At 43.5% G+C, this 13,545-nt stretch overlaps 1 protein-coding gene across 1 annotated transcript in view; it reads right to left on the minus strand.

Annotated features, from left to right (window-relative positions):
* Nucleotides 1-10,126, minus strand: part of mtr (5-methyltetrahydrofolate-homocysteine methyltransferase) — a 155,335-nt gene extending 145,209 nt beyond the window's left edge. The window contains exon 1 of the mRNA XM_030400708.1: nt 9,950-10,126. Within this exon, the coding sequence (XP_030256568.1) occupies nt 9,950-9,992 (43 nt within the window). The 5' untranslated portion in view covers nt 9,993-10,126. The remainder of the gene's footprint in view (nt 1-9,949) is intronic.
* Between the last annotated feature and the right edge of the window lie 3,419 nt (nt 10,127-13,545).

The raw sequence follows: 13,545 nt of genomic DNA on the forward strand, positions 1-13,545 counted from the left end.
TCGGACCCGCTCTGTGCCTGTCGGTTCACCAGTTTACCGGTATTCTTTGAATAAACACATCACCACAGCAAACTGCTCAACAGGACTTGAATGATTTTCTTCAACACTACCTTGGTCACCAGCTCAGTTTTCACAAAAACACTGTGCTTGGGAGCGGAAACATAACGGTCACCAACCCCTTTGATCACAACTGACACCCCAGTAGCAGTGGACGATGGCAACTCCAACACTTCTTTTAACAGTAATGAATGTGATGCTCCGGAGTCCCTAAGCACTTCCTGACCATTCTCTGACACTGCGACTGCACCATGAGACACAAAACCCTTGTAATCTTTCAATATTTCTTCCTCAGACGGATCAACAAAATCAGTGGTTTCCAGTACTTGGGGCCGAACACCAACACAGGCTACAGGTTTAGCCTCCCTGTTCTGTAACTTACGGCAAACTGACTTTGTGTGGCCACGTTTCTTACAGTAGAAACAATAAATTTCAGTTCGAGGAGCTTGCTCAACTCTTTTTGACTCAGGGGGAGGAGGGGATACACGCTCGGACTTAACCGAAAACCGATGGGGTCGGTCGTGAAATTTCTTAAAGCCAGACACATTTTTTCCTGTCATGTAAGAATCTCGTTCAGCTTCCCTGTCTTGTCTGAAAGATTTTCCTCTATCAGACATACTATGGTGAGTTAGCTCATACTGGACGGCTAATGTGGCTGCTTTTCTGAGATCTTTCTCATCCCGCTCATTAAGATATATTTCTATGGGCTGGGGCACACACTTTTTAAATTGCTCCATGAGCACAAGTGCACAGACACTCTTGAAAGTGGTAGTCTCAGTGGAGGCAAGCCACCTCCCGAACACAAGCTCCTGCCTTTTGGCTAACTCAAGAAAAGATTCATCACTTTTTCTTTTCAGGGAACGGAACTGCTGGCGGTATGCTTCTGGAACTAGCTCATATGCTGCTAATTATTTTTCTTTACCACATCATAATCTTTCCCTTGAGTGGAATCTAAAGCAGCATATGCTTCCTGAGCTTTCCCTTCTAAACTCCCCTGAATCATCAAGGTCCACTTCTCCCGTGGCCATGTCATCTACTCTGCAGTCCTTTCAAAGGCTTCAAAGAAAACACCAACTTCAGTTACACTGAACTTTGGTATTAATCGTAAGCAGCTATTGGGGTCAAAGCGGTTTCCCGAGGCTGGTTGCAAGATAGTGTGCTGAACTTTGTCTCTTTCTAATGCCAAGTGGGCTTGCTCGGTCTTTTGCTCCTCCTCTTTTAATTTAATTCAGAGCTTCTCTCTTTCCAGCTCAATTTTCTCCATCTCCACTTTCCTGTTTTCCTCTTCTCGTCTAAGCCTGGCTGCCGCTTCCTTCTCTGGATCAGGCAAATTCAGGCGATCCCCAATCAGCTGTATGGCCTCAGTCACTTTCGTTCTAGGCCCAGTAGCTACCTCGTAATATTGGGCTATAGCAACCAGATTATCTTTCTCCATCTTGAAGAGCTCCCTACGGTTAGAAAGTTTGGTGCAGTAGTCGTCGACATCAAAGTTTTCCATTTTACAAAAGTTAGTAATACACAAATGAGAACAAACACACAGATTAGCTATACAGTAGATACTGGAAATAAAAAAAAAATATAGGGCCACTCTGATTAGCTGTAATACACTAGGTGAACACAACAACCCTTAGGTGTCACAACGCTGCCTACAACAGCACAACAATGTATAGCTCCGTCCTTGGATGCTACACCAAACCTACATGTATACAGATTAACGCACAATAAATCACAATCCATAGCTTATCTGGTGACAATGTATGGCTAGTCAAGTTAACTGCAGACACAACTCTCTTACACTCAAGGTGGTGTAATCCCGGACATGTTCACGTGAAGAAACGTCTCTGTACCCCGGACATTGAACTGTTGACTGTGGGGATGAGGCCTTATTATTTGCCCCGGGAGTTCACATCCGCCATCATTATCGGTGTGTACGTTCCTCCTTCAGCTGATGCAGCGCTGGCCTGTGACGTCATCCACTCCGCTGTTGCCCAGATACAGACGCAGCATCCTAACGCATTTATTGTCATCACTGGGGATTTTAATCACGTCTCACTGGACAAAACCCTCCCAACATTTCACCAGTATGTTGACTGCCCCACCAGAGACTGTAACACACTGGATCTGTTGTATGCAAATGTTAAGGATGCATACAGTCCCACAGCCCTCCCCCCTCTTGGAAGATCTGACCACAACCTGGTTCTGCTGACCCCTAAGTATATGCCTCTTGTTCAGCGGCAGCCTGTCCACACTAGGAGCATGAGGAGGTGGACTCAGGAGGCTGCTGACGCACTACAGGACTGCTTTGAGTCGACAGACTGGGATGCACTTGTTGAGCCACATGGAGAGGATCTTGACAGCATGACCGACTGCATCACAGAATACATCAGGTTCTGTGAACACACCACCATGCCAACCCGGACTGTACGCTGCTTCCCTAATAATAAGCCGTGGATCACCAATGACCTGAAAGCCCTTCTTAACAAGAAGAAGAGGGCGTTCAGGTCTGGAGACAGGGAAGAACTGAGGAGAGTGCAGCATGAACTCAGGGATATGCTGAGGGCCTGTAAAGACGCCTACAGGAGGAAGCTGGAGACCAAACTCCAGCAGAACAATGTGAGGGATGTGTGGACTGGTATGAAGCAGATCACTGGGTGTAAGGTGAGCGGCAGACAGTCATCGGGCAGCCTGGAGAGGGCAAACGAGCTGAACAGATTCTTCAATAGGTTCAGCTCAATGCCTTCTGTCGTCTCCCCGACACCTCCAGACCCCCACACACCCTCACTGCCCCAAATGCTTCCTCCCCTCCCCCCTCACTCCCCTGCTGTGAGCTCTCCTGTGCAGCACCTCTCCTCCTCCTCCTCCTCCTCCTCCTCTGAAGACACCGGCAGCCTCCCCCGCATGACTGTGACTGCAGGCCAGGTTAGGAGACAGCTGGAGAGACTCCACCAGCAGAAGGCTGCAGGCCCTGACGGTATCAGCCCCAGGATCCTGAAGACATGTGCCAGCCAGCTGTCTCCTGTCCTACAACACCTCTACAACCTGAGCCTGGGTCAGGAGAGAATACCAGTGCTTTGGAAGACTTCCTGCCTGGTTCCTGTTCCAAAGAAGTCGACACCATCAGACCTCAATGACTATCGACCAGTGGCCCTCACATCTTACGTCATGAAGGTGCTGGAGAGACTGGTTTTGGCCAACCTGAGGCCGCAGGTGAGAGCCCTGCTAGACCCTCTGCAATTTGCTTATCAGCTCCACTTAGGAGTTGATGACGCTGTCATCTACCTGCTGCAACGAGCCCATTCGCACCTGGATGGTGGAGGAGGCACTGTGAGAATCACATTCTTTGATTTCTCTAGTGCTTTTAACACCATTCAGCCACTGCTACTGGGGGAGAAGCTGCGGGTGATGGGTGTAGACGACACAATGATCTCCTGGATTACTGACTACCTGACAGGCAGGCCACAGTTTGTCCGTATGGGCAGTGTTCTGTCTGATGCGGTGGTTAGTGATACAGGAGCTCCACAGGGGACTGTACTGTCTCCTTTCCTGTTCACCTTATACACCACTGACTTTCAGTACAACACCGGGTCGTGTCACCTGCAAAAGTTTTCTGACGACTCGGCTGTTGTTGGGTGTATAAGTGAGGGACAGGAGGAGGAGTACAGGGCACTGGTAGACAACTTTGTGGAGTGGACTGGACAGAATCACCTGCGGCTGAACATCAGCAAGACCAGAGAGATGGTGATAGATTTCAGGAAGAAGAGGAAGACGGCTTTCCAACCTCTGTGCATTCTGGGAAGGGATGCGGAGGCAGTGGAGGATTACAAGTACCTGGGTGTTACCATCAACCACAGACTGGACTGGAGATCTAACACTGAAGCTGTGTACAAGAAGGGGATGAGCAGACTTTACTTCCTGAGGAAGCTGAGATCCTTCAACGTGTGCAGCAAGATGTTGGAGATCTTTTATTAGTCTGTGGTGGCCAGTGTACTTTTCTTTGCTGTGGTTTGTTGGGGAAGCAGCATCGGAGCCAGCGACACCAACAGACTCAACAAACTGATCAGGAAGGCTGGCTCTGTGATTGGCTGCAAAAAGGACACTATGGAGGCTGTGGTGGAGAGGAGGACACTGAAAAAACTGTTATCCATCATGGATAATCCTCTCCACCCTCTCCAACTCACACTGGTCAGACAGCGGAGCACCTTCTCCGGAAGGCTGCTTCAGCTTCGCTGTCGTAGCAACAGATACAGGAAATCTTTCCTGCCACAAGCCATCACTTTATACAACAACTCTCTCACCTCTGCCTGATAGAGAACTCTGGTCTCTCTACTGTTCTGTTGTATATATTTTTATTGTTATAGTATATTTTGCATATTTTGTTTTGTTGTATATATTATTACTGTTTATTGTTTATAGCACACTGTGCACTGTATATATACACTATGTATATATTGGATTCTATTTATGTTATGTACGAAGTGTTTTATTTGTGGACCCACTGCTGCTGTAACAAAATAATTTCCTAGTCTGGGATCATTAAAGTAATTCTATCTATCTATCTATCTATCTATCTACCTACCTAACTCACACACCACTCTACCCAAATATGACGCCCCGCGCCGCACAACAGCGGCAACACAGCACAACTGGACACAGCAGACTGGACAGTCCTATAAATAAACTAGCCACCACTAGCCACGGCTAATCAAGCACTAGCCTAAACTTAACCACACTCTGAAAGCTAATAAACATACCGTACTGCCTCCTAAACGAACACAACACTAATCTCACCATGCCACTACAGCTCAGTGTGTTAAACCACTGTTACTCATTGCATGGCTCGCGAGACAGAGCTGAAAGACCCACACTGGATCATACAGCTGGCCCTCCTTACTGACATTACCTGTCACCTGAACACTCTCAACTTGCAGCTCCAAGGGAGAGACAAGCTTCCAAGTGACATGCTGAGGGCAGTCAGAGCATTCCAAAACAAAATAACTGCTCTGTGGATACCTGACAGAGAACTCATCCACTTCCCTAAACTCAGAGCAACAACCACAAGTGATCTCTGCAGCAGCACTTCAGCTAGAGCAGATTTGTTGAAGTTTTGGAGGAGCTGAAGGGTGAGTTTGAATCCAGATTCAGTGATGTGACTGAACATAAGGAGATTTTCAATTTTATTGAAAACCCTTTCCATGTGTATGTTTCCTCCCTCACGCCAACCATCACCCAGCTCTGCCCTGGTAATCGTGCTGCTCTGGAGAGTGAAATAATTGAGCTGCAAACAAATAACATTCTCCAAGTTGAACTCAGTGCAGGTGTTGCCCACTTCTGGAGTTTGGTTTCTGAAGCAGACTTTCCCACTTTGAAACCACTTGCACAGAAAGTGATTCATGAGCACATACACCTGTGAGTCAACATTTTCGACCACGAACACTATCAAGAGGAAACAGAGAAACCGACTGACCCATGCTCATCTTGAATGCCTCACTGTGATTGCAACAACAAACTACAAATACAACATGAAAAAAGTCAAGGACATGCATGCCAGCTTCCGCTCATCCGAGTATTAAGGTAAATCTGGTTTAAAATGAAAATGTATTGGCTGTGTTATTTCTTTTTTTGTGGGATGTCCAATTTATATGTAGAAATGCACATTTGCAAAGGTGACTTAGTATGTTGTTGTAAAAGTGGCTCTCCTTTTGATTTTGCACTGCCAATGTGGCTCTTGTGAAAAAAATAGTGAGGATCACTGTGTTAAACAATACAACAAAGGATATTGATGACAGACCTGTCTTGGTAATTAGATGTTAGCCTGAGCTATCGCTATTTAATCACACTAGTCGAGTTACTGTTACAGGTGGAAACCACAGGTTTCCTTGTTCTAATTTTTGGAATGGATTTCAGGCAAGGGAAGCAAATACTTCAGTGGCTTCATCATAGGCTTGCCAGGCCCGCCAAACTGATTTCTTACCCTTCCCATTGAAGGCAGATGTTGTATCACACCCTGAATAGTCATGGAACATCAACAGTGCTTGAGACTTGTCCTTACCCATACTTTTACATATGCTATTGATATGGTAAAATCTTGTTGCCCATGCCAAAAGCCACCCAGATGTCAGTCAAAGGTTGAATCACAATCACATGGTACTGCTGGAACCAAAGGAAGATACAGCTTGCCCAAGAACTGTATTCCTCCCATCAAATTGTTCTTGTGCATCTGGCAAGCGCTGAAGAAAATGATTTTTCAATCTTGTTTTAGGCTTCCTGACACCTAGTTCCTGAAGTCAATTTACATACAAAGAGTGGAGCTCAGATAGCTTAAAGTCCACGTAAAGCAAATTCAGCCATTTTCTTCCAAACACATTAAATAGGTCATAAATATATTTCCTTAAAACATGTAAAAAGCCATTCAACCATTTAGAATTTAATTGTGGAGCTAGGCTCACAAACTGTGTTTCAAAATTTCTGTGTTCAGGATCTAATGGGCGGGTCAGACTTGCATAAACCCGGCCCTGCTGCGGAAGCGGTATAAATACATTCAGCGCATTAGCTTCGGTGGTTTTTCCGCTCGCTCTCGAGTCTTGAATAGCATCTCTTACAATAGTTTGCAGCTAGCTAACCAGTCAACCATTCAGCTAAACAGTCATGTCTCCTCCACATCGCTCGTGCATCTTTCCTGGATGCCACAGTGTGCAGGGTAATGGCGTTGTTAGCTTATCTAAGTTTGGACGACAACAAAAGGAAACGGTGGATCAATTTTGTCAAGAGGAGCTACTGTGGAGAGTTCAAAATCACCACCAACCCCCGTCTCTGCAGTGTCCACTTTACCCCCGATAGTTACAGCAACTGTCACCAGGTAAAGTCTGGATTGCTGAAGAGTCCATTGACGCTGGTCAGTGGGGCCGAACCGACCCTCTCCGTCCCCGGCTTGCATCCTCCCATCCCGCCGACAGCGGGTGCCACCATCATCTCCGCCACCGGCATTATGTGCCCGCCTGCGACAGTGTCCGTCCCGCCGACAGCGGATGCTCTCATCTCAGCCACACCGGCATTATGTGCCCGCCTGTGACCGTCTCCGTCCCGCCGACAGCGGATGCTCTCATATCCACCACCGGCATTATGTGCCCGCCTGCGACTGTCTCCGTCCCGCCAAAAGCGGATGCTCTCATCTCCGCCACTGGCATTAGATGCCCGCCTCTCTCCGTCCCGCCGACAACAGGTGCTCTCATCCGCCACCGGCCTTACGTGCCGGCCAGAGAGTGCAAGTGTGTGCTTATGTATGTTATAAATATTGTACATTTGGGCAATAAAAGGCATTTTGCTGAAGGTGCAAATCCTGAAAGTCCATTTGACAGCACAACGATAATCTACAGGTAATATTTTATGTGCACCAATATAGCTATGACAAGGAATTATATGTAGACTTGCGGTTTTACGTTTCTGTGTCATGTAAAACATGGACTGTGAGGAACGAGGCTGAGCACCATCAGTATCTGACTCAGAGTCAGTTTCTGGCTCTGATGGTTCAAATAGGTAGGGCTGGGTCCGTCCGATGACGCTGGTAGCTTCCATTGAGCCTTGTGTCTTTAAGTTCGGTGATCATGGTTTGGATATTCCTGTCAGCATCAAATGTTGATACTTCATGGAGAGCACCTTGATCTATGCCACCCTCACAGAAGAAGCGCTTTTGAATATCCAGTCATTGGCGTTTCATTGGCTTTCCCCCTCCAGATTCAACAGCATTCTTTGTCGCTTTCATAAGCTTTGAATTGTTGAACTTGGCGAGATTTGTGCCAAGAAGCAGAATGTGAAGCAAAATTGCTAGCAGTTTCATCATTCCGAAAATAGAGTTTAGTTGGAAGATTGTCAATCGCCCTGAATTCCTCGACATTAGTAAGAAATGATCTATAGGCATCAGATTTATCACCACTTGTCCCAGGTGTTTGCAAGGGAGACTTTTTGTCAGTCCTACAGCTGCCACAGAGGTCCGATTATTTTCGTTCCTTTTTCTGAATACATAATGTATTGACTACCCTCAGGATAGCAGGATCATTTCACCCAGTATAACAAAATGTGTTTCTGAACAACATTACAGACCCTAGCTTTAACGTTTAAGCAATTTTTGCTGCCTTTTTAACAAAATATAATTCTGCCTATATTATACAGGGCTTTTGAGGTTTTTTGGGTCTAAGATGTCTTGTTACTCTATTTTACACTTATAATTTGGAAGATCTACTGGCCTGAGCACAAATTAACAAAAGGAAGCTTATTCAGTGGTCTTAAAAGGCCATTACCATAAAGTTTTACTCGAGATGAAAAACTAAACAAAAAAACGTTTTACTTGGATATTGTTTTGTAAGTGATTTGACACTTAATTTAAATATTTCAGCTGGGCTCCTAGGCTGAAATCATTCAGGAGGTCCTAAAGAAGCTTCATGTAAAATATGGTGCTTTTATCACCTCGGTAACGGTCAGTGTTGGGGGTAACGCGTTACAAAAGTTACAAAAGTAACGCGTTACCGCGGAGGTTTCAAAAAAATAACCCAGTCGCAACAGCTGTAAATAAAGGGGAGAAGAAGACAGTTTTAAATCAACAGAAGAAGAAGAAGCGGAAGAAGACGGTTTGGTTTGAGGTGGCATGGTGGCAACAACAACAAAAACTGATAATTCAACGTTTTCTAAGTGGTTATACTTGCACTATTTTGAATTTGTCACAGAAAGGGATAAGAACCTCACCGTAAGGTGCACTTTATGTGCTAGTGGGAGGCCGAGGGAACTCTCTACGGCTAAACGACCTCTTGCTAGCAAACAGGTGGAAGATGACGGCGCAAGCAAATCTAAACCACGAAAGTTGGATTTCTCCAGACCAGAGGTGAAGATGCTTGACCCAGAAGTGAGAAGACTGGTGGCTGAGTATGTCGTGGAGGATGCGCTGCCTCTTTCTACAGTTGAGTCGCCGGCGTTTCAAAAGCTTGTCAGCAAAATCCCTGTTCGATCAAGTGACAAGGTAAAAACAAATCTCTAATGATATAATCCTATTCTTAAGGTATAAACACATTTCCACATATAGTTCATTTAATATGAAACACTACAGGTGGTGTGAGAGGTGATTCAATGATTAAAAATAGTTTTAATTTGTTAAGTCAGTTGTGTTTGCAGAGGGATTTTCATGGTTGTTATTGTCACATCATCATCATCATCATCATCATAAAACAATAATAATACATCTCCGTGTTTTACAATATTCATAAGACTGTGGGTGGTAATGAACAAAGCCCTTACTAAGAAAAAATATGGATAAAAATATATAAAGTTATGAGTCACTAGAGATTTGTGTCTCAGTGTCTGAGGAAAAATCATTCATGGACGACAACCTTTAAAACTATGCAATGTAAATTGAAATTCATTGACTTGTAGTAAGTTAAATGAACCCAAGTGAAAATATTGAAAAGCTAATTTTAAAAGAAATACAACCTTAAGACCTCATTAGACTTTAATGTTGCCCCACCCCACTATATTTATGAGGAACTACAGTTTGTTGAGGACTATTCGCCATGACAAAATATTGCGCGCCTTCATTTTGTAATGCCTTATCGTCTTAAATGTTTATTTTGGTGAAAGTAACTAAAAAGTAATCAGTAACTTATTACTATACATAGAAGGCAATATTGTAAACGTATTGCTTTCAAATGCAAGTAACTCGTAATATGAAATATATTACATTTTGGAGGTAACTCGCCCAACTCTGGTAACGGTATTATTTAATTTGTGCACTACCCCACTGGACTACTTGTCACATATGCACACACGTGGTGTAGAAGTGGTCCCACAGAGATCATAGCGCTGCAGGCTATCAGCTAAATGTTACTGGCGCACAACTCAGAATATTTACCGGCTTCTGAGGAGAACTGACGGACCAGGTTAGTCGGAGCCATTTCATGAAGAGCCAGCCTTAAACCCCGTGTGAAGACCGATCGGATAATCCTGCAGCTGAAACTTTTACAACAGACTGGGATCTTACTGTCGGAGACTTTGCAGTGGGCGGTCAGAAGCCGCCAAGCACTTCCGACCTGAGTCCTTCAAAATAAAAGCTTTACCACGACAGTTAAAGGGATATTCCTTTTTTTTTGCGATGTAAAGCGCTGTGAATTTTCTCTATACAACATACACTTGAACTCGTATAGATATTTTTTTGGTGAGCCTTGTTATAGGTGGTAAAATTTCGCTTTTTCTCTGGACCCCCTTGAGAGTCGGGACAAAACACGTTTTAAAAAACTTTTTTTTTTAAATGCACGCTATATTAATGAGAGTTATATGTTTCTGCAGAGAAAGGTCTTAGCTATTTAATCATGTAAAGGAACAGGTTCTAAATAAAAAAACATTTTTAACAAATAAACAGGTTTCCCTTCAGAATTGGATTTGTGTCAACTCCGTCAGACACACTAAAAAGTATACAATTTTAATTCTTCCAATCCAAAAGTTCCTAAAGTTCTGAAGTATGTTGTAACAGTGTTTAGTTACTCTGATATGTAATAAAGTACAATATATAAACTTAGGTTGTGATTTCACACTTTTCTGAAAACCCAGATTTCTAAACATTAGCATTTTCAAACTTTGTTTTTAATTTCAATATTGTAAAAACAAATTCCTTAAATAAATAAGACATAAGAGGATGTAGATAAGATGGTCCTATATCACAAAAACAACATAAACTGAAGGAAGAATTCTTTTTTTTTCAAAAAAATTAACAAAAACATACATCTGACGGTGTTGACAAAGATCTGACGGTGTTGACGAAGATCTGACGGTATTGACGAAAAATGTGTGTGCATTGCTGATTATTAAACAAATGTGCTTTTTAAACACTACTACTAAAACTACTCCTTGTTATTAGAGCACTGAACTTACTGTTAAGCAAATTATAATAAATATACTGCACATACACCGTTTCAAACTTTTATAAATTACCATTTGTTTTTTTCAAATTACACCATTTCCAACTAGACGGCTGTAGCTCAGTGGGTAGAGTTGGTGGACAAGTGATAGGAAGGTCGCTGCAAGATACTGAACCCCAAATTAAAACATCCCTGCGACCCTCATGGAAAAAGCGGAAGAAAACGGAACCATTTCCAACTATCAAAAAAACAATAAGGGAAACCAGGGGCCCTCCTCACCCTCTGTTTTCAACTACCTCCCCTACACCACTTCCTGCTCTCCTGTTCCTCATCCACCTCTTCTCGTCTTCTGTCAGTAGTCATTTACTTGGTTTTCATCATGATTTTCTTTTTTTAAGGTGGCGTGTGTGTGTGTGTGTGTGATTGCCCTGCACTGCCAACTTCATACTGGGTGTGATCTTAAATTGACATTCCTTAACAACAATAGTGCAACAATTCCTCTTTGCCCTGTCTCGCATCTCATCTATTTTTTATGACTTTTTTGTCTTTAACTCTCCTCTTCCACCTGTGTCTTTCATGTTTGCTCTCTTAGTCACTGTTTAATTTTTCTCTTCTCTTTCGTTGGTACTCTATTTCTTCTCCTTTGCTCCTCAACTGACAATTTCTGTCTAGCCATGCTTTCTTACTATACAAATTGAAATAATTAAAAAAATCTACACAGTGGCTTCTCATCTGTCTCCCTCTGTCTCTGTCAATTTTCAATTTCAACAAGCTTTATTGGCATGACTGTGGTTCACAATATTGCCAAAGCGTACAGGATTACAGAACAAAAATGTTAACAATAATGATAATAATAATAATAATAATAATAATAATGAGAATAACAATAACAATAATAACAACAATAATAAACAGAATATCAGTGTGCAGGTAAGAACCCAGTCAGGATCAGCTGGTTCATGTGGAGGAAATCATGTCAGGTGTTGTTGTGCAGCTCGTCTCTTCTCCTGTGGCAGTCACTCACAGATCTCGCTGCATCTACAGCAGTGCTAGTTTTTTCTCCCAGTAAATGGTGTATTTTTTCTTGGTCTGGTAGTTTGGGGAAGTCTGGGGTTGTACCTGTGATTTTAATGTATATCTGGGTTTTCCTCAGTCTCGGGTCAGTTACAGAGCTCAGATAATCTGCCATGGAGTATTGTCTGTTTAGGGCCAAATAGCATTGGAGTTTGCTTTGGGTTTTGGTTGTTTGGTTGATGTAATTGTCTTTTTCTTTTGCTATAATTTGGTGGGTCCGGATGGTGTGAGGGCGGTCTTGGTGCCCGGTGCTGTTGATGCTCAGCCTGTAGACCAGCTGGCTGAGGGGACTTCCTTCTTTGCTCTCCTCTTGGCATCGTAGGGCTTTGTAGTGGTAGGAGCTGGGCTCACTGGCTCTGAGGTGTTGGTAGAACTTTATTGCTGTTTTTTGGATCCGAATTAAAAGGGGAAATTTGCCCAGTTCAGCTCTGCATCCGTTATTCGGGGTGTTCCTGTGAACTTTGAGGATGCTTTTGCAGATCTCAGTGTGCAAGCTTTCGATTGGGTGTTTGTCCCATTTTTGGAAGTCTTGGTTTACAAGAGAGGGGCGGCTGTAGCTCAGTGGGCAGAGCTGGTGGACAAGTGGTTGAAAGGTCACTGGTTCAAATCCCGGCTCCCCGGGGCGGAACTGAGCTACATGTCGAAGTATCCTTGAGCAAGATACTGAACCCCTAAATTACTCACGATGTGCAGTTGGCACCCTGTGGGGCGATCAGTAAGCGATGAGCTGGCGACTCATCCAGTGTGTACCCTGGCCTACGCCCATTGAGTAACTGGATTTGGCCCCAGTAACCCCACAACCCCCTTGAAGGGGTGATAAAGCAGTAACATCCCCGCAACCCTGACGGAAAAGCAGAAAGAGAACGAAACAGTTTACAAGAGGACCCCACACTTCACTACCATACAATACAACTGGTTCAATTATCGATTGAAATATTTTTATCCAGATTTTGAAAGGTATGTCTACGTTTGAAGACTTCTTCTGCCTTTTTCTCGTAGATCCTTGATGGCCAGATTGAAATTTCCCGTCGATGTGATATTTAGTCCTAGATATGTGTAGCTGTGTGCGTTTTCTATGTCCGTAGAGTGCAGGTGGATCCTGTGGGGATTTTTCTGACTCTTGCGTTGTTTCTGGAAGACCATGACTTTTGTCTTTTCCAGATTAACAGTCAGGGCCCAGGTCTGACAGAACTTTTGCAGGTGATCTAATTGCTTTTGTAAAGCCTCCTTTGATGGAGCGAGCAGTATTAGGTCATCTGCAAACAGTAAACATTTGACTTGACTATGTCTCTACATATATAAATATATGTATTAAAGTGCTGGGAAAGTTACACGTTACACAATAATAAGCAGACCACTTCTCTACAAGTCAGATGTGTATGGTTAAATATGTAATTCATGCTATGTATGTATATTTATGTGTAAATAAAACCCTGAAATAACATTTTAACCCTTTACTATATTCACAAATAATATTATATTAGCACATTAATGGGTTATTGGTGGATTTGTCAACTCC

The sequence above is a fragment of the Sparus aurata genome, chromosome 20 (genome assembly GCF_900880675.1).
Source record: "Sparus aurata chromosome 20, fSpaAur1.1, whole genome shotgun sequence".
In the NCBI taxonomy this organism is placed as follows: Eukaryota; Metazoa; Chordata; class Actinopteri; order Spariformes; family Sparidae; genus Sparus; species Sparus aurata.